The 22,697-nt window shown below is 34.1% G+C and overlaps 1 protein-coding gene across 2 annotated transcripts in view; it reads left to right on the top strand.

The window, feature by feature from the left end:
• TMTC2 (transmembrane O-mannosyltransferase targeting cadherins 2) overlaps positions 1-22,697 on the top strand; it is a 402,099-nt gene that overhangs the window by 246,449 nt on the left and 132,953 nt on the right. For both annotated transcript variants that reach the window (XR_006784765.1, XM_045830613.1), the window contains exons 5-7: positions 3,735-3,820; positions 4,618-4,802; positions 5,878-5,956. Coding sequence is in view for 1 of the 2 variants with exons in the window: in XM_045830613.1 (XP_045686569.1) it covers positions 3,735-3,820; positions 4,618-4,802; positions 5,878-5,956 (350 nt within the window). In the remaining variant the exon portion in view is untranslated. The remainder of the gene's footprint in view (positions 1-3,734; positions 3,821-4,617; positions 4,803-5,877; positions 5,957-22,697) is intronic.

Raw genomic sequence — 22,697 nt, forward strand, 5'->3', positions numbered from 1 at the left:
AGAATGGGTTCTGTAAGGGTAGGAAAGGGCAGTAACAGAAGCTTGGTTGATTCCTTATCACAGCATCAGTGCAAGTTAGTGTTACAAAAAATCTGAAGACTTTTAGAGTAAAAGCAAACATAGCCTACTATGCATGTATGTAAAATTTCACTTTTTCTTCTAGAATGAGCATGACATTTGGTATCAGAGAACTTGTTTCAATCCTCACCTTGCCTTCTTATGAACCATGAAATCTAGGGTTAGTTGGTAAATTCTCTGTGGGCCTCTCTCACTTCCTCTGTAACATGAGGCTGAAGATACTACTTTTTATTGCTGGCCAACTGCTGCTTGCGTTTCAAGCCTTTGCTAGTGTCACTTTGACTCTGAACCTTTGTCCATTCCTGAGCTGGAGTAGTTTAGCCTTCTGTCCTCTATCACAGTGATTCTCCATACCATTTTTTTAATCTCGTCTCCACCTGTAGATTGGGCATCATAGGCACGTGCATCTCTGTCTTGTTCACATTTGCAGCATGATTCCTAGGGAATAGTTGTGTGCTTAATTAAATCCTTGGCCATTAGAAATCCTTCACAAAGCCATCTCAGTTGGTTAGACTATGTCCTTACTAACTTTTTTCATGTGATGCAGAGGATGATACCCTAAATTTACAGAACTACAGGTATAATTCTGGAGCCTTGCCTGCTGCATATCTCCATGTGACTAAATTCCTCTAAAAAATAAGGAGGCCAGACAGGATTGTCTAGGCCTGGCTGTCATTCCAATTACTTCTTTCTCTTCTTTGTATATTTTATTTTTCTTTATTTGTTTATTTTATTTTTTTTATTGTTGTTCAAGTTCAGCTGTCTCCATTTTCCCCGTACAACTTCCCCCAATACTGGCCATTCCCACCTCCCACCCTCGATCCTACTTCTTTGTATATTTTATTAATAAGGAAAATGACAGGAATATCATACGTCAGTATTGGGGAGCCCATGAGGCTGAACACATACATCAGCTTTCAAGGTTTATGGGCTTTAGGCACCTTGTCAAAGAGATGTGCTCATCTCCCCCTGCTCTTTCTGTGTAGCCTAACTGCATATTTGCCCTTTAGGAATGTAATTATGTGGAGACTAATTAGTGGGCTATTGCAGTTATTTAGGTGACAGGAAAGATAAAAAGAGCTCAGATAGCCGTAAAGATGAACCTTGAGGGGCAGAATGAAGAATCTTAGAAAATGAGACTCGGTAGGATTTGGATACTGAAATGTGGAAGGGTGGTGAGGACAGATGGAAAGTCAAGAGTGATAACCAGGTTTCTGATTTTAGCAACTGGAGTCAATGATGGTGCTGACTATTGAGGAGATTTTTTTCTTCTTTCTTTATTTTATTGTCTAGTTTTCAGTGGGAGTTACTGTTTTTAATATTTGAATGTATTGATTTTGAATTCCACTGAGCAACTAAGTTGACATGGCTCAGTAAACTGTATAAAATAGATCTGGAAGTCAGAAGGGACAACAGTCAGCAGATGAGCTACATGTATGTGCAATGTCATGCAGAGTCAATATTTATCCAGAAAGGGGGAAAAGACAAAGTCTTGTGAAACATCAACTTCTTTTAAAGGAATAAGTGAATAAAGAGACACTTTCCCCATTTTCTGTCCCAGGGAAAAAGAGAACTAGGGGAGACTGATTTTCTGGAAGCCAAGAAAATACTGAGTTTCAGGAAGGAAGATAAATTCAGTAGTTACAGGCACTACAGTTGAATGGGTGGTTCACATAGACATACTATTTTTAAGGTCTGATAATTAGTAGAAATTTCATTATGACACTCTTAGAATTCTGGAAAAGAGCCCAAACTGGTTAGGGGTAAATGGAGTTTTAGTCATTGGACAGGTAAATCATAGGCATCCTCAAAAGAACTCTGACTTTAACGGGAAGAACAGTAACAAGCAGTAGTCAGAGGCAGATGCAGGACTGAGTCAAGGTTGTAGAGTTTTCCCCCCTTTAGGCAAACAGGCACAAGGACATGTCTGTGGTCTGATGGGAAAGAAAGCTGTAATGGGGAAAGAGATGGAAGGTGCTGCCTAAAGAGAGGCTCATGGAAGGATTTTCATTCTTGAAAATGGTAGAAAGAACTGATTAAATATCTGGTTGGTGGCTTTCCTCTGGGGTCATTAGTCTTGTATCAAAGGAAAAGTGCCTCTTTATCTGAATCTCAAAGGAAAATGATGCAGACAACTAAGTTTGCAGATAAGTTTTTACAATGAGCTAATGTATATGAGCTTAATAACTGGAAAGCATTTTGTCAATAAAATTATTGATAAAGGATATTATTTCTTTTTTGAAATGCATGTGAGTGTTCTTTTTCTTTATCAATTTTACTTGCTTTTAAAGGCAATTGAACATTTTCACAGACTTTTGAGTTCTGCAGAAAACATTGTTCTTTGTTCCTAGCAACTGAAAAGTATAGTTAACAGAAAAACATATGAACTTCATGATCACATTAATTGTTACTCAAAATTTTTAATAAAAATGTACATTTATGTATAGACATAAGTGATGTTCAGGTATTTTGGAATGGTTTGATCTATTCAAATTACTTTTTAACAAATAGTATTAAAAAGAAGGAAGTTAATTCACTAATGACAAGAGTAAGCAACCTTTAATTTCAAAATTATTTCCTTTAGATGTTTTTAATGGTGCCTATTAAATAATAAACTGAGCATTTAATAATGTTCTGCAAAATGATAAGCTTTTATCAGTAACCTTCTCATTTCTCAAAGCTCCATTTCACCAGCCTTTCAAAGGCTTCAGCTGCTGGCACGTAGAATCTGCAATTTGAGGATGATAACAGCAGTACTCAGGCCCCAAGGAGGTGCCAAATGTCTGTAAGATACTTGCTGATTACAAGAGAATAGGGGCAGTCTAAAAAGCCCTCAGTGAGAGCCTTTTGAACTTAGTTCAGTTCCCTAACACAGTATTTTCATAGATAGGATTATAATTAATTCTCAAATAGGTCATGAGGACGGGGGTCTGGAATGGCTGGGATAATCCATGAGGCTGCCTAAGAGCCTCCTGGGGGGAGGGGCATGGAGTCTGAGGGTATGTAGTGGTCTGAAATGTGCCCAGTGTTGTGGAATTTAAGCTTATTTGACCAAATCCAAACAAGGAAACATCAGTGTACATAGTCTCCAATCTTTTCCTTTATGTCTTTATGGCATCAGATTAAATTCTGACTGTGTGCTATTGACCTAGATTACCCTTGCCTTTCCGGTGGGAGAGGTACCATATCTATCTATCTATGTATGTATGTATGTATGTATGTATGTATGTATGTATGTATCTCTGTACTTATATATGTGTATATATACTTATATATATAGATATATGTATATATTTAACTTAGAAAAGTTTCCTTTCCGAAGTGAAAAAAATCTGCATGCTGCAAGAGAATCCAGGTGCTTTGTAATTCCAGTGGGAGAGAAAAGACTGCTGGAAAGGGGAAAGTGCAGTGAGGGTACAGGGCTTTGAAAAGTACTTCTTAATACTTTCTTATGCACCATAAATGCAACTGATACCTCTCCAATATTTTCTTTCCTGAGGAATAATTTCCTTCTATTTAGGATTTGTTTTTATAGTATCAGGCCAGCATTTTTACGGCCCCTTAACCATTTTCATTTTTGAAATATTAAATTAAAATGTGTGGTTTTATGTGTAGTAATACAGCCATATCTCCAAATTTCTATTTTCTTCATGCAGGGGGTTACTTCTGCAGGAGAGCAGCAGGTTTGCAGAAGCATTACATTATTATAAATTGGCGATTGGAAGCAGGCCTACACTGGCTTGTAAGTAATACTCAAATTTTTTCTTTTTAAATACCTCTTTGCTTCTTTATGCATGAAAATTATCTTGGTGACTTACAACCTCACAGAGAAAAAAATGTGGTACTCCTCTTTTTAAATAGTTGCCAATCAAATTGTAAGCTTCTAAAATCTTCTCTCTCAATTTATTCATATTTTGATATCAGCTTATCATTTTTAATATATTAAGTACAACTTTTATTCATCTAGATTTTAAGCTCAAAATATTTTGAAGTTTTTAAAGAGTTTTGTGGGGGTGGATGGGACAAGGGAAAGTGGTGGCAGGAAAATGGAGACAACTATACTTGAACAACAAAATAAAAATCCAAAAAGAAGGATTGCTAATTTTCATTTATTTTTAGAGAGAGGGGAAGGAGGGGAGAAAGAGAGAGAGAGAAACATCGATTGGTTGCCTCTCATATGTGCCTGGACCAGGAACTGAACCCACAACCCAGGCATGTGCCCTCACCAGGAATTGAACTGGTGACCTTTCCCTTTGCAGGAATGATGCCCAACCAGCTGAGTCACATTGGTCTGGGCATCAAAATACATTGAACTTTTTGAGGACAGAGACTATTCCATATATTTTCCAATGCTACCTGCACTTCTTACTATATTAATTGTTCGCATGTACATTTGTTTGTTCCTTAAGTATTTTTTCTTTGTTTTTCTTAAAATCGGAAATAATCCATAGAAAGTTAATTGAAGTAAAGATAACTTATTGTATCCACAGTGCACATCATCTTCTCACATTTATATTTCTATACCGCCCCCCCCCCCAGCTGCATATTTAAACACCGGCATTATTTTGATGAACCAAGGAAAGACAGAAGAAGCCCGACGCACATTCCTAAAGTGTTCTGAGATCCCTGATGAAAACCTAAAGGACCCTCACGCCCATAAGAGCTCGGTTACCAGCTGTCTGTACAACCTAGGAAAGCTCTACCATGAACAGGGTCGCTATGAGGTCAGACTAAAACCCCTCTCCCCTTTTCCTTCCCCCTCCTTCTCATCCAGTCTCAGTGTTTCCTGCCTATGTTCTCATCATGGGGGCACTGTGATCATTTAAGAAGTTAATGTGTGTCTTTTTTTTAAGAGTTTCACAGTGAAATTCATTTTGGGAGGAGGGGGCGTGGAAACTCTGCTAAAGAATCTTAAGAGATTTCTCTACTGTGCATTTCTCAGAGCAGGAAAGGGGAAGAAGAACCATCACAAACTCACTTGCTTATCTCAGATTTTATGATCCAAGATACATTGCTATTGTTACCTTATACCCAGTGTTTAATGTTAAAAATACATTGTACTCTGAGTATTGACATGCTGTAAATCCCACCCATTTCTTTTGGTTCTTTTAAAATAGTAATTAAATGAAAATTGATTTTTTATTAATTGGGAGAGGAGAAGAGTGATGGAGGCAGGACCTTGTACTCACAGTGGCAGGCAGAGCCATCTTGCCCCGCCTTTCTGCCCCACAGAAAGCACCTTCACCAGGCTTCTTCCTTCCCGTTCAATGCCCCTCCTCCTCTTTCGCGGACCACACCCCTACATGCTCTTTCAGGTTATACCAATGATACAATACAGAGATATAGATACACCTTTAAAAATAATTGCATTTCATAATCTCAGGGTGTCTCAGTATCTAGGTACATTATTTGATATTTTATTTAGATCCTACTTGGTGGCCATACTTAAAGTAACTACAGATTTTAGATGGCTACAGGTGACTTCCAAATAGACATTTTCTAGTGTTTTAATGAAATAATCTATATGAACTAAAATTTTATATTAAAATAAAAGAGCTTAGTGACATTCACCTACTTGTTAAACTAAATTTTTATCTGGCCTTCTTCACTGAATGGGTTGACTACTTTTATTCATGTAATTGAGGCAGTACAATACCAAAAGACACCTTAATTTTTCTCCTCCCATGAACCATTTGGAAATAGCAATGGAAGTTTTTAATTTTGGAAGGATGTTATTGTTTTATTTTTGGTGAACATTCTTGTGTTTCATATATTATTTTCGTTTGTTTCTTAAATTAGGAAGCCCTTCATGTATATAAGGAAGCAATTCAGAAAATGCCAAGGCAGTTTCCCCCACAGAGCTTGTACAACATGATGGGTAAGTGAGACATTAATATTTCAATGGATATTTCAGGGACCTGTGGAAAAATTAAAACCTGTGATTCTGTGAAATGTAATTTTAATTAGTTACCTCATTTGTCCTCCCCCCCAAAAATCCTTGTTCCCGATTGGGTGTCACAGTCACGTTTTTCCCAAGCACACTTGTCCTGTCAAGAACAAATACGTGCATTGTCGTAGTGATTTTCCACAGGACGTCTAGATCCCAGAGTTGCTGCAAGGTGCTCCCACAGCCTTCTGGGTATTCAGTATGAGCTCGACTTCAGAGGTTGTAAAAGATGAATGAAGTGCACAGATTTTAGTGAATTTATCAAATTCATGATCATTTTAATCACATAATTTTCTTAATCAGAAGATCTTCTGGCAGGGGTGTCACACCTGCAGCCTGCAGACCACATGCAGCCTAGGATGGCTGTGAACATGGCCCAACACAAAGTTGTAAATTTACTTAAAACATTATGAGGTTTTTTTGTGATTATGTGTTGCAGTGTATTTAATGTGTGTCCGAAGACAGCTCTTCTTCTTCCAGTGCAGCTCAGAGATGCCAGTAGGTTGGACACCTCTGCTAACCATGCTATGATGTAGAGATGAATGATTTTTTTCTTTTTCTGAAAACGTCTTTATTCCTTCTGGGGGGGGGATAAAATTGGTTAAATATGTACATCCATAGAATGAAATATATACAGCTGTTTAAAATAATGCCAAATTTATTTAAAAACTTTTAGTGTATATTAAGCAGAAAATAGCTTATTATAGAGATGGATGTGTAGTATAATGTCATTTTTATACACAAGTTATATGTGAGATGAATGATATTTGATGCCATAAAAGATGGGAATAACTGAGTCAATATGTATGATTTTCATTGATCAGGGCTTGGATCTCTAGGTTTTTCAGATTTAGTAATTGTGAGTGAAAATAATACTGTGAAAAATGCAAATGTGCAACCATAATTATTCCTTTTTTTTTACATTGGACAATTAGCTTAATTTTTTTATTAGAAAGGGTACAAGCTAGGGCATTGGTTTTTCTAAGCACAAGAAGTCAAGAACTAGAATTTCTCATAAAATATCCACCTATCACCTGTAGCTGATCTGTGACTGTAAACTGTTACCACAGCTATTTGATGGTGGACAGAACTGAAAACAGCCTATTCTGTGTGTGACTCTTGCCAGAAGTCCCTAAAGTTTAAGTTGCTCTGCTGATTGGTTAACTTCACTGTTTCCAGATAAGGGAGAGAAGAGAAGAGGTTGCTTTCATCCTCAAATCATACTTTTTTTCTCCAAAGCACAAATTACGAACTCAGATATTCTTTTTTTACTAAACTTGGTTAGGAGTTTAATATTTCTAGGCCCCCCTCATGCATGTAAAAGAAATGAGACAACATAGTCTCTAGATTATTTTATATTTCTATATTCCATGATTTAAAAAAACTGATATTAGCTGTATGGCTTGAGCCCACACATACACACAGACAATCTTAAAACCTCCCAAACTGTAGAATATATGCCTGGCAAGGACACTCACTTTTGTTTTTCTCTATAAATGGCAGAAATTTAAGAAAAAGTTCAGAGACAGAATGAGGTGTGGCTCAATAAACAGAAAAATTATGATTTGCAAGAGGTTAATATATTCACTGCATGCCTTGGAGGGCTCCCCCCAGTAGTCAGTGCAGCAGTGGGATGAGTTGATGCTTGTATTAAAAAGGCCATTGGAGTATTTCTAGTTGCTGCTTCTTTTTCTCTTTGCTATAGTTACTAAAGGGTAAACTCCACCTTCATTAAATGTACTTTTGCCCTTAAACTCATATAAATTAAAACCTCACCTTACACTCTCCAGTATTGTACCAGTATAACTACGCAGACAAAATGTGCATGTCCATAAAGTGTGTGCCTAGAGTGTTTAGGATTATAAGAGTTAACTTTACTGCATTAATACTGGATGGTTATTTCTGTTGAAATGAATACTAAAAGGATCATTTTCTCTAGCTTTATCTAAAGAGGCACAAGGATTTCAGTTTATAATTTTATTCTTCACGCTAATAATTGGGAAGGCTATTATTCCCCATTTCCCTCAATTATGAAATAAGAAGTCTTTCTTTAAACTAGGAAAGGACCCTGAGATCCTTGGCAACAGATGGCATTTGGCATCTTTATTGTTAATAGGAAATGTTGCATTCAATCTAGTTAGTGATTTCAGAAAATTCATTCAATTATTTTATGTAAATAAATTTGATTGAAAATTCAGCTGGTACCTTGGGATATGTCTCTCATGGTTACACAGATGCTGAGCACACACAGGCAGTGAAAGATAAGTGTGTCCCTGGAGTTATCGTTTAGTCCTTTGTCTTATTTTCCATTATAGAAAGAGGTGGTCGCTTTGCCCAGACCCTGAAAAGTGCTCTAGCAGTTTGCGAGGGGGAGAATCACAATATTATTTAAAATTGCAAATTTCTTCCCTAATTATTGTGGCTGTGTTCTGTTTAATTTTATGTGAAGATTTGTTATCTGACCAGGTTTTGTAGTTTCAATTGTTTATGAAACTATAATTTTCTCAGAGAGTGAATTCACATCCTAATCAAATGGTTGAAATCCTCTGAGTGTTTGCTTTTAACTCCTAATACATTTTGATTAGCCTCCATTTGACAGGAAAAAAAAATGGTCCGGGAGATAAGCTGCCTTATCAGTTCATCAGTTTCATTAGTCTGTCAGCATGTGCTGATTATCCTATCAAGTTTATCAACAGCCTTGAATGTGTTTTCTAATTCTCACATTTACATATTATTAGTGCCCTTCAGGGATCAGTGATGGATTATAATGTCTGGCTAGATTTAACCTGTAAGTATTCATTTTTCTCATGGCTCATTCATTTTTCCCTCTATGACCACTGCCCCCAAGCACTTGTGTGTATATGTACAAACATTATTTTTATCCTGGTTTTCTTTTATTTGGAGGTTAAGACAAATAAAGGAATATGTGTGAAAATACACAATCATGTATGAATGTTAGTTTAATAACTCAATCCATTGCAGTTGCTCTTTTATTTAAAAAAATAGTTCTGTGTATTTTCCCTTTCCTTGAACGTTTTATGAAAAACTTATATTACTCTATTCTACATGCCAGTGGTTGATTTACCCTGAACACCAAATAAGCAATCATATTTTCCCATTTGTGTGTTAATAAAAAAAAGTTTGATCAATTTATTTCCCACTTTAAATTTTTTTCTATATTTTACTCTAAGCTTGTTAACTTTTACTCTGTCAGTTCATAAGTAAATTAAAAAAACTATTTAAAATATATTCTCTTTATTATCTGATTTCATAAAAGCAAGATGATTGAATAACAATAATTGAGAAATACCATCTCATTCAAAATTATGTGAATTATAACAATAAGAATATTATAAAGCAGCTACTAAATATTATGAATAAAAATGAAACTTTCACCTAGATGTTGTTTGCAATTAGTAAAGTATGAGAATATGTGAAATATTTAGAGGTCATATCACAAAATAACATAAAATTGCTCCTAGTCAGTTGTGTGAGTATTTCTGTGGGCCTCAGTTTTCTCTTAAGAGAATTGGTTGGATTAAGTGGAGATGGAGTATAGTGTAAAGTCAGCCCAGGTTCAGTTCATGACTTTGGTACTTACTAGCTGAGTGACTTTGGGCAAATTACTGAATTGAAGTCTCAGTTTTCCCATCCTTTAGGTGGCTGTAATAGCAGAGTCAGTTTAAGGACTGATTGGAATAAGGAAAGTGAAGTTACTGGATCAAACGTCCAACCTAGGAAGCATTTCAAAAGATTACCTTCCACTGTAATCACCATTTCTGTGGATCTTTAAGTTCCAAATGTCAATGACTGTATTCTCTTTCAGTTCTTTTTGTATTTACCAGTATATTATTTCTTTATGGGTAGGGCTTTGCATAGTGATGGCCTTGCAGTCGCTGATGCAGCGGGGACTCCATTTAGTTCTGTCCAGTCTAGAACTGCCGTGTTGTCTCTCCAAGTTCATTTTCCCTTGTCCCTCAGCAATCGCAGTCAAAATCATTCTTTGATCATTCACTATGTTAACCTAAAAAGAAATGGCTCATTTAGTTAGTGCCCAATTAACTTAATCTCATTAATAGGGTACTCCTTCTGAATTAAAATTTTCATACTTAGGTTTGAGTTTCTTCTACTTTTCCTGTCATGGCACATTTTCCCCAGACTTAGTCAGAATTATTTTTTATTCTTGCACCCAATATAGAAATTCTCTATCTGAATTTGCCTTTTATTCTCAAATTATACGTGTATTTTCAGAATCATAGAATGTTGGCAATGGAAGACTCATATCTTAAAATCCTCCTAACATAACCTCTTTTATTTTGCAGTATAAAAATGATATGTTTGGGATTACACAGTTTATATTAGAACCTGAAGTATAGCTTTCTAACTTAAATTCAAGTGCACTTCCTATTTAGGCTTTCTGTATTGCCAAATTGACATGTTTTTACTGTATCAATGTTACTTTTCTTTACTCATTTAAAAGCCAGTGAAATAAGTGAATAAGTAAATACATATAAAATGTGACACATGTATTTCATGGATTTATTTTTACATATATATGTAACAAGAACTGCATCTTAACAAAAAGGAATAAAACACAAAATTGTGGTTTTATCAGAGATGCACTAAAAAACAGGGTATTATTTTTTTAACTGTAGGATAATTGCTATCCATCCTCAATTTTTCTGTTCTTTCTCTCTAATTATTTTCCTTAAAATGTCCACTTAAACATTGCTTTTGAATAATCCTAAAAGATTGTGTGAAACTAAATTAGGTTGTAACTTCTAATTACTTTTATCAGCTAGAGCCCTTTTAATCCCAAATGTCATTTTAAGCCTATTTACTATTTAAAATAAAATTACTCTGCTCTCTCAACACAAAGTAATTGTTGGGTTTAATTATATAAGCAATTTAGGCCATTTCATCTTGGTAATAAATCCTGAGAACAAAGGGACATGGTGTTGCATGAAGTAAGAGAGAACCCAGAGTTACTGCTTTGTCACTGCATTCTATAATCACTATGTTTAGAATCATTTTTGTATGACAAATATTTTTTCAAAGTTATATATACCCGCACTCAGCACAAAGGTGATGGTGGTATGAAATGTAAATAGTCCTGAGGTTCCTGCTCTCACAGAATTTTCTAGGAAATTTCACAGTAGATCTGGAGTGTAGTGCCTTTCCTTGATAAGTAAATGCCTATAAATACAATGGAAAACTGTATTGCTGTAACCTTGAGAACTTTTTGTCCATGGTTATGTAGGCTGTACTGTGTTGACTAGACCACACAAACCAAACCAAGCAAACAAACAAAAATCTCAAGTTTTCATATTTCTAATGTGACACTAGTATCATAATTTGCATACATATTCATCTTTTTCTGTTCTTTAAAAAGTGTGTTTGTTATGAGTAATGTGCTTTTACCATAGGGAGAGATTACATACTTCTTCCCAGGGAATTGCATGATAATGACTCATTGCTGTTTATTGCCTTGTTTGCCTTTATTTTCATGATACTCTTTTGAATCTCTTACCCCTGATAATTTCTAGTTAGTTAGGTTTTTTTAAAAATACATATTCTGTTCTCATAAAATCCTAACTTAGGCCCTGTGTGATGTGGTTCAGTGGGTTTGGTATCATCTTGCAAAACTAAAGTTTGCCTGTTCAATTCCCAGTCAGGGCACAGGCCTGGGTTTTGGGTTCATTCCTTGGTTGGGGAGCATATGAGAGGCAACCAGTCCATGTTTCTCTCTCACATTGAGGTCCCTTTCCTTCTCTTTCTCCATCCCTTCCCCTGTCTCTAAAAATGAATGAATGAATGAATGAATGAATGAATGAATTCCTAGCTCAGTATTGAGAAATATTTTTTCCTTCATCGGCCTTCAAATAACAAATATTTTAGTTAGGTTTGAAATAGAAAAGATATGCTTTCTCATATTTTGTAATAAGAAGGGAGAAATATTGATTTAATTTTCAGTTTCATGAAAGTAGCTCTTTAATTTTGGGAGATTACCTCAATTTTATTAAGCTATTCAGAGAGAATGGGGAAGAACCATTGATAGAAAACACAGTGAATTTATTAGAGCAATTTTTGGAGTTAAAAACTTGTCCATCCAAGTTTTAGAATTGTATTTTTTGACAAAGAAAATTGTGGAATGAAAGAGTTAAGCATTACCAATGGCTGCCAGTGGTATTTAGATTCCTCACTGCTATTCCTTAGTACTGTCCTGTACTACCACCACTACTATTCAGGTAAGAAGAATGACAAACACGATGTCAAATATACCTCCTGAAGACAAAATGAAAAATTCTCACTTGTAAATTTATCCTAACTCTACCTGAAGTATGTATACTATATCTGGAATTTTGTTGGTAGAGTGGCTATAAAAGAATCCCATTTCTTTCTCAGCCTTCTGTATGGCTGGGTTTTTTGGGTGAATCATTTATTTTTATTGAACTCTGTGCGTGTGTGTGTGTGTGTGTGTGTGTGTGTGTGTGTTTACCTCACCTCATTCGAGATTACATTTGGAGCACAGATATTCAGAGTAAATTTTCGACATGACGCTTTACATCCTTAATGTTTTCTTCTATGACTGGGTGTGGATCACTTGAGGCATTTAGCATGCCGACTGAGAAAGAGATAGTTTTCAACTGTGTGATATTTGAACTTCACATCTTTCAAGAATGGGAGCATTAACACTCCAACAGTGTTAAGCTTTTCATACCACCTGCTTCCCCTATTTGGAGATCTGGTGATTTTTCTATAATTGCTTCCATTGGCACTCCTGAAAATCAGTGTGTCTGAATGACCGTACAGCTAGATTGGCCATTAATCTGTGTACCTCTAAAAACAATATTAACCTTTAATTTTTTAAGATAAATTGATTGATATCACTTTCATATATAAACAAGACCAGGAGACTGCTGCTGGGTGTGTAGATTAACAGTACAGAAAAGTGAAATGTAATTTTGAGGGACTTTAGACTTACTTTATAAGATGTGGAGCCAACAAAATAAGGAAATTACGAACTTTTGGCTGTATAGCAAAAAGAATAAATATATAAAATTCATGTACAAACTATCAAATTTTCTTCTAAATGTTTATTTGTTACTATAAAACTGCAGTGGTTCAATTTTTTCTTTTTACTATTCACGCTTGATGTAAATTCAACATTATGTACTATGGTTACAGACATTAATTTGCTAGGCATTATTCTATACACTACAAAGGTCAGCATCCAGTTCAGCTGCATTAAATAGGTAATATATTTTGTTTAAAGTTTCAATTAAACCTAGGGCCTGAAGATATATGGTCCCTGTGGGAAGTTTGAACACTTTCATGCCAATAGCAGGGTTGCCTAAGGATCATGCTTGGGTCTAGTGTCACTGGCTTTCCTGGAAATATGATAGGAGACAGTTGATTATATTTCATTGCTGCTAAAACCACACAAGCCCACCTGTTACATTAATTCTTACTTTTGCCAGTTTAGTGGTAAGGGAAAAGATTGAAGTGTAAAAACTTTATCTTTAAATTGAGTTATAAGGAAATTACTATACTAAAATTAAAACCTAGTTATATCTTTCTTTTTCTCTGATTCCCAAATAGTTTCATTATGTTCTGCTTGAAAAATTTGTCTTCTGAGGCTTCAACAGAAATAAATGAGAAGAAAAATACATACATTTCTACTCTTCCACTGGGCAATATCCACAGAATGAGTCGTTTACTAAGTATTAAGAATAGGTCAGGTTGTTCTCATAATATTAAGGTGATGCATGGTTATACTTGGGAATTTCATTAATACAGATTTCAAAATCTGGCATGCTTGAAAGATGACATTTTGGGTGACATTTATATAAAATGCACATAATCATGAGAAAAAAATAATATTGTCTGAAGGATACAATCTTGGAAATCAACATGAAAATAAATTACTGCATATATTTAGGATAGACAAGTAATAAAATATAAGTTAAAATGAAATATATTTTTGCACTAAATATATTTAACTGTGTGTAATTTGCTTTGTGTGTATTTATGCCTGTTTTTCCTAATAGGTATGGAAAGGTTGTTTTGTATGTAAAACTCTCATTTAACTTCCCTAATGAGCTATTATTTAGTTTTAATTATGTCAGTACTGATAGAAGCTATTGCTGTACTCAAATTGAATAAAGAGTTAAAATAGAACGTGTAAAGTTTTGTTCTAGAATGTGTTTTTTTCTTTTGCCCACATGTTATATATGGGAATACATTTTTTGAACTGTATTAGAATCTTATTTTCAAATATTCATTAAAAACAGGATGAATTTAATTAGCATTAACATAAAAAATTTATAGTATAAAATCAATTACAGAGACACATTCCTTGATCTAGGAATACATATGAAATGTATTCATAAGTAGAAGTATATAAAACTAAACATGCTTTCCTTGTAGTCTTGACATTTTTCAAAAATATTCAAGTCCGATCTCTCTGAATTTTATTTTCACTTATTCTTTCTAGGCTAGTGCTTTTTCCTTTTTTCTTTTCTCTGGTATAAACCTTTTCTTAACATTAAACACAATTTAGCACTTCCTTAGTTTTCTGCTGTTTCCTAATTATTTAAGTTATGGTAAGCCATTTCATGTACTCCATTGTAATTCTCTTGGGATCCATATTATATTTGGGGGGACCCTCCAACATACACAGGGACATATGCCTCCCCTGACCCCAAACACTCACACAGTGTCCTTTTTTCTTTTCTTTTCTTTTTTTTTTTTTTTTTTGAAAATGCTGAGCATTTAATGGGATTGGCTCCATCATTTGTTGATTGATTATTTTCAGTAATTTATTTCTTTGAAAACATAAAGGGAATTGATTAGCCTGGAGAACTTAAGGATCCCCAGTTGCAAGTAGAGTAATATTGACACAGGATCCTGGCTTTTTTCCAAGTTAAATTTTGATGGCACATCAGATGTTTCCTGTATATAACCTCACACTAGAAATTAGGAACCTTTTTAACTTTCACCGAAGCTTAACCCCTTTCTTGATGTGTTTTTACTTCATGAAACGTGTATTTGGTTTTTCCCCCTACATTTTCTCTTTTTAGTTTAAAATTATCTTCAGGGTTTAAGATTTCCCTTAAATGTGATAGCTGCAGGACTAGGTAAAGACTTACATATTGAATATTTTCATAACCTGCCTTAGTTTTAAGACTTGGATCATATTTCATTCTGCTTCCAACCCCTCCCCACAGTGGAAAAAGTTATAATTGTAGAAGTCTGTTATCGGATACTAAGTCACCTCTCTAATTTCTGTAATTATTTAAAATTCTTCATCTTTTTTTCGGCTCTGGACACTAGCTGTTGAGGATTTCTAATCAGAACTAATGTATCTAAGGCAGCTGGACAGTGTCATTTTTATTAAGATAAGTATATAAATACAAGAGATTCACAAAATTTGACAGCCAAAAGTTATGGCAAGTTGATGGCATGAATAAATAAAGCCAGACTTCCTAATGTTTCTGTGTTAATGCTAAAACACTTGAAGTAAAAAGGAAGAAATAAAACCACAGCAAGTTAAATTCTTGGTATAATAGACTCCTGATGTCATATGGTTCTGACAGACTACAGAATCTAGATAAAGCATACTTGATAAAAATGTAACATCTAAATCCAGTTGATACATTATGCAATCAATTATTTATCAGATGCTTATCAAAACTCTTTCAAGCCAGAGGCTTCTGAACATGGTTGGAGGACAGATGAGGAGATGAAGGGTTTTGTGTCTGGCTCTAACATCTCATAGTCTAAATTGAGATTATGAAGATTATAATTGGCAAGGTAGGTCCTACAGGTACAGAAACAAAACGGTGAGGGGAATTTGGATAAATAAAGAATGGAGTACTAATCCTGAATAAGAAAATTCAGTTGTGTGAAATTTTTCTTCCTAAATTGATTAATAGATTATAACTCAATAGCAATAAACAGTTACAAAAGAATTTTATTAAAAATTTCACAAAATGATTTCAAACTTAACAGGTAGACTTAACAGGAAAATAGAGCAAAGAACGTTTAGAGAAGAATAATGGGTGTCATTTCCTCTACTCAGTATCAACATATTAGAAGGAACGACAGTAATTAGAGCAGCATTGTAGAGGGGGGAGAGCAGAAAACTAAGCCAATGGGGCACAAGGGAGATCCTAGAAACAGATCAGAAGTTACAAAATGTTTCTGTAGATAATAAATGTGGAATTAAACATTGGTGAGGGAAGGAAATTCTTACAAAAGTTAATCTGGGATAATTGATCATATGTTTGGAGAGAGTAAAATGAAAACTGTACTTACCACACACCATATGACAAAATATATTTCCTATGGAATAATAGCCAATTTTAATAATGAAATTATATTGTTAGGAGAAAGTATATGCCTCTATGATGGAGAACCATTTTTTATGCATAAAAGATAGTGATAAAGCTACAAAGGAAAAGCCAACCTGTTTGCATATATAAAAATTAAAATAGTCTGAAACAAAAACAACTATTTTAACCATCTTTTGTAATACCACAAAGGAAAGGTAATATTGAAATTCAAAAATGGCATTAAACTATTAAACAATAAACTGCAAATAAAAATATTCATGGATAAAATTTTTTGGAAAAAGTGTGTAAATTTGTGTATTTTAATTAATAAATAAAATTTATTAATCATGTAATTTTAATTTATTAACACAAATTTATTATTGTGTAATTTATATTAATAATTAAAATGGAAATGAAAGCATTTTTTCTCTTTTCTAATGGACATTTTTAACATTAGTTAGAATCTCATTTGATGAGGCCTTAGAAAAGTTGTTGTCATATGCTACTTATGAAAGTGAAGTTGTTACATTATTTTGGTGGGCTGACTTGGTAATCTAATATTAAATTTTAAATTTGCTAATGCTTTATAGTTGAAGAATTCCACTGCTACATATGTATTCTAAGGTATTAATAAATGTAAATCAAAGCAGGTAAACAGGGATAATTGCTGAAGTAGGTGCAGTACCTACATACAAAGTTGTAAGGGGATTTTTTTAAATAAATAAAAGTTGAATATTGATTTGAATGAGAAAATTGAATTTTGGAAAGATCATCACAATTTATTTAATATAATAAAACACTATAAGGAATTTAAATACTTAATAAAACAGCTGAAATATTTTATTAATTATGTAATTGATTTTTTTTCTAGTATGCAAAATAAATTCTGAAAAGATACCAAAATTTACTAGTTGCTATGTATGAGTGATGGAATTCATTCAATTTAATAAAGTTATGATCTTTCAGGCTTTTTATAAAGAAGATATATTTCTAATTAGATAGCAAATATATATAAATATTTAAAAATTTTAAAAAGGAATTATCAGGACTTGGTTAGTATATGGTCAGTCTTGAATAGATCATCTAGAAAAACTTATGAATATAGCAGTTCTTCTTAAACTGACTTGGATATTGTTATTGATTTATGAAATGACTGTATAAATTATGTATGGAACAATGGTGAATCTACAAATGATCATCTATATCATTTTGGAGACAAAGGAATTACTTATTCTTAACCCCTCATTTTGTAGATGATAAAACTAAGGGTCTGTTGATAACTTACTTGTACACAACCATACAACTACTTAATTGCAAAGTAAGAATTTGATACCCAGCCATCTAACTACAGTTTTGTTGTAGAATCCATGTTTTAGTGCAGCATCATACTTGTAAATGACTTACCAGGTAGATGAGACAAATTAAATTAATTAATTAATTAAAATATATGTTATTTTAAAAACCTGTAGCAAAATTAATTTAAAAAAGAATTAAGTAAAAGGAAATAACCATAAAAAATCGAAGAGTGATGAAGTGATCACTAAATCAAAGTGACCAGCATGTTAAAACACTAAGTATAAAACAACCAAAGTAAACCTATCTTAAATGGAAAATAAGTATTTCAGAAAAACGGAGAATTATCTTAGTGACCAAGTAAGTCCTCCAACTTTGAAATTTGAGAGATTATCATAGAACGCCTGCCCTTCAGGCAAAGCATCCCAAAACCTGGAGTACTGATGAGCGATGAGATGCTCCCACTGTGCTGGCGTCAGAAAGCCTGCTGGAGGTCAGGGGAGGCCATTTCACGAGTGTCCCCATTACTCTTGAGAGGCCAGAAAAATGCTGTAACCTCTGTGAGACCTTTTACAAAAATAGACTTTCTCCCTGGTATGCTGGTGTCACATTTTTTTTTACATACTTCTGAAACTTTTATAATTTCTTGAATTATAGCTAGGTATATGTGATTTTGTGTCATTCACACCTCACTCCTGTTCCATTGTCCAAAAATGCTCATGATCACTTACCATCTTATTATTATTTACTTGATTTTTTTTTTCATTCAAAATCATGATATCTATGAAATCACATTTTTAAAACACAGGTTAGATGAACTTTCTAAGTATTATTTTAAAAAATGTGTTTGTGTAGTTTTATTTTATGTGCACCTAAAAGTCAAACTTTGGGAAGTACTAATAAATATACTTATTTGTCAGTAGATTGCAAGCATAATGCAGGCAGGAATGCCTGACACCTCATTAACGTTTATGCTTATCATCATATTGTTATCCATAGTGATTATACTAAATTGATATGTAAGATATTCTGGAGTTTTTTAAAGCATTTACAATTACTATAAGAATTGAATAAGGGGTGATCACTTTTGGTGAGGTTGGTCACAAAAGTTTTTTTTTTTTTAAATAGGAAGCCCTGGCTGGCGTAGCTCAGTGGATTGAGCGTGGGCTGTGAACCAAAGTGTCGCAGGTTCGATTCCCAGTCAGGGTACATGCCTGGGTTGCAGACCATGACCCCCCAGAAACCACACATTGATGTTTTTCTCTCTCTCTCTCTTTCTCCCTCCCTTTCCTCTCTAAAAATAAATAAATAAAATCTTTAAACAAAATAGGGAATCTGGGGCATGGGAGAGTTGGATGAAGGTGATCAAAAGGCACAAATATCTACTTACAAGCCCTGGGACTGTACATACATGGCAACTGTAGTTAACATTGTCATGTGATATATTTGAAACCAAAGCAGGAAGGATCCGGGTGGGAGGCGGGGACCAGTGGGGTCTGGGGAGTGTAGGAGGGAAAATGGAGACAACTTCACTTGAACAACAATAAAAAATTAAAAAAGAAAGATATAAGAAAGTTGTTAGGACAGTAGATTCTAAAAGTTCTCATCACAATGGGAAATTTTAAAAATCTTTTTTGTATCCATATGAAATTATGGATCTCAACTAAACTTATTGTGGTAATTATTCACAACATATATGTCAAGTCATGTGGAAACCTGAAACTTATACAGTGTTGTATGTTAATTATATCTCAATAAAACTGAAAAAAAAATAGGGAATCTAAACTGAAACTTAACATAGAAATATACCATCCTGAGCAAGGGCCAGAGCAACAGAAGGCTACACTGGCGCTACATTTGTCCCACTCTGTGCTCTATTCTTTATCTGCAAGCTGACACTGTCCAGTAACTGGAAACAGGAGAGCCAGTGAGATCTGGACTATTACCTCATGAGTGGGCCAGCACGTTTTCCTTTAAGTAGTAAGCTTGGCCTCGGTCATATAGATGTAAGCTTGTTAGGGAGGAAGAGTAACATTTGTTCTACATCTGAAACTGGTTTATGTCTGCCTGAAGCTAACCTGGAGACATCCAAATCCCTTTTGTCTATGAACGAATCGGAAATAAATCTGGATGATAAACCCAATCACTACAGCATTGCATAGCAAAGCTCTCTCTTATGCAAGCACCTCTATTATGTCATTTTGTTTTGTTTTGTTTTGCTTTTTGCATGAAGAGAAGGGACAATATCCTTGCTTCTTTCCTCAAGGGTACTATAAACATTTTTTTCCTGTTATTGTAAGTTAAGAAGAATTGTAGTACCAGAGAAGATGACTTAACTCTCTCCGTCCACCCAATCCCAACCAAATGTCTTCATTTCCTTCCTTACTGAATTCACTGAACTTTTTTTTTCTGTGTCCATTTTCCTCATGGAATTTTTTATGATTTTACTATTCTAAGCAAGATAAAGTATTACATATATATTATGCTGTCCTAAGGCTGAGTCCACTGATGGCACTTTTTGCAGTTATTGTGTCCCTTCTCTCATTAACTTTTATAGTGTTGAGGCACAACAGTATAGTAGATAGAGTCAGGGAGAATTCTAATCCGAATCCTGAATGTGGCATTTGCTTGTTTTTGAATACCGAGCCAGTTGGTTAAGCCCAACATAGGCATAATGTAGAAGTATAAGAAAATATATAAAGACCTTAGTAGGTAGTCAATAAATAACCAACTTTATATGGTAGGCAGCTTGATGCAATGGAAAAAAGTATGGGCTGCAGAACCATTGAAGCCTTTTCGGACAGGATTATTAACTGTCCTTGTGCAAGGCACTTATCATTCCCGAGCCTTCCTCCTCAGCCATAAAATGAGTATTCTAACCCCTGCTATGAATTAGAAATGAGAAACATGAAACTCCTACCTTGCTATTGCCAGGGTTACAGCTAGAACTTGTTTACTGCTTAAATCTTCATCGAGGTACCTTTTAAATACATTTAAATTCATACACAATCATTTTCTTGCATTTTAGGCTTTGCATCTTGATTTTATTACCGATTTTATAGACTCTTTTTGTGTTGAAGTTAACCTTAGAACTAAAGTGCATCTTACATGCTAAATATTTCCCCCTTAAGAATTGAGTAATGTATGTGGCAACAGCATTTTTAAAGGTCATCCATGGATTATTACTGCTCTTCCTTATACCTTTAATTTAACAGATAAACCCAAGGTAAAGTGAAATAAACTCCGTGGCCAATATATCACAAACTAGAAAACAATTTTCTTGGAGTAAGAAAGAGAGTATAATTTTCACCTGAGCTGGGAGTAGGACAGTTCATGATTACTCTGTACTGGCTGGTTAAAGCAATGTGCTTTGAGGTCAGATGGTCCTGAGCAGCTTTAAATTTTTCACATTTTATGAATTTTTTAGTTTTATTTAGCCACTGTATTTCTCAGTTTGCTCATTTGTAAAGTTAGGGTAATGACATTTCTTAATAAAAATGAGATACATATATAAAGCAACTAATAGATTGAAAACATATTTCATTTTACAAACCTCTGGACAGTTAGCTGGTAGTTATTGAATGGGGGTAATTTGTTAAGGTTTTTTGTGGGAAATGAGAAAACATTTTATACACCCAAAGATACACAATGTGAAGAGTGGGTACATATAAAACACACCTTTGCCCACCCCCCACCATCCAGCTTGCTACCCTAATTCATAATAAACATACAGTAAATTACTGCCATTTTAATCTGTTATTATTACTGAGATACAGTGAAGGGTTACATAAATTTTCTAAGTTGTTATGAATAGTAACCAAGTAGGTTGGTTATTTACATTGTTTCATATACTTGCCAAGATGCATTACTAGATTATATTTCCTATTTATAGTCCTTTGATATTTTTTCATCTCTCAAGCTTTACAAATTAATAAATTGCTTATGAGTTCTTACTGAGGACAATGGAACAACCATGAATTATTTAGTAAATTAATAATATTTCATCTCAAAACAGGTTTTAATAATGATGGATTTCTGACTTAAAAAAGGAAGTATACTTCCTGAAGTGATTTTCAGATGTCAACAATAAAGATTTGAATCTTGAGCACTCTGGAATTGGGGTTCTCTTGTGTTCTTTTTCTGGGCAACTTACTGTTACTATTCTACAATTAGTTGGATTTTTTTATAAATAAAAGTAGGAGCATCATTAAATATAATGATTATATAACTTATAAAAAATGATTTATGAGCACCGGAAGACCCAAGGTAGAATTTTAGGTTGATTCCAAACCACCTGCAATTCAGGCCCATATTCAGCTATAACTCTGATAGTGTGTGTTTTCTACTGGCTTTAGAACCCATTTCAGAGATAAATATTTGGATACAATTTATCATTAATTACATTAAAATTTTTAGCACTTTAGAGATTGTGCATCCTTCCTGTATATAAATTATGTCTAGCAGTGTTTTGTGTTTTAGCATGAAGAATGGTTCACTTTCCCTAAGAAAAATTATTATTGTCTTTATTTGGGAACATTTGTTAGTTTGACAAGGCCAAAAAAAAAGCTGTTCAACAGTATTTCAGTTTTCATAGAGATATATAATAACTGTATAGTTATTACAGAAAATTATTAAAATTTTTTTAAAAATTCATTCCTAATCCTACCATTCTGACAACTACAAGCATTTTGTTTTAGTCTTGGCCTTTGCTTCAATATTTCTTGCATCTCACCCTGAGCATGAGATTTAATCTAATCAAATTCTTTTAAAATGCAAGCATGTTTTAAGTTTTAGTAAAGCAAAACAAAACATTTTCTTGCTGTCATTTTTATGATAGTATAGTTTAAGGACTGTTCTCAGAACTAGAGGCACATAAATATGTGAGTGAATACATACTTTTTTCATGCATATTACATATTATTTGTCACCAATATTTTTTACTGACCAGCTGAGCTAAGGGCACTCTAAAGGTCAGGAGACTCAAATTAATTCAATTCATCAAACAGATTAGTATTGACAGTGTTGTGCTGATAGAAGGAGAA

The sequence above is a fragment of the Phyllostomus hastatus genome, unplaced genomic scaffold, assembly GCF_019186645.2.
Source record: "Phyllostomus hastatus isolate PE091 unplaced genomic scaffold, TTU_PhHast_1.1 phas_contig_152, whole genome shotgun sequence".
Classification (NCBI taxonomy): Eukaryota; Metazoa; Chordata; class Mammalia; order Chiroptera; family Phyllostomidae; genus Phyllostomus; species Phyllostomus hastatus.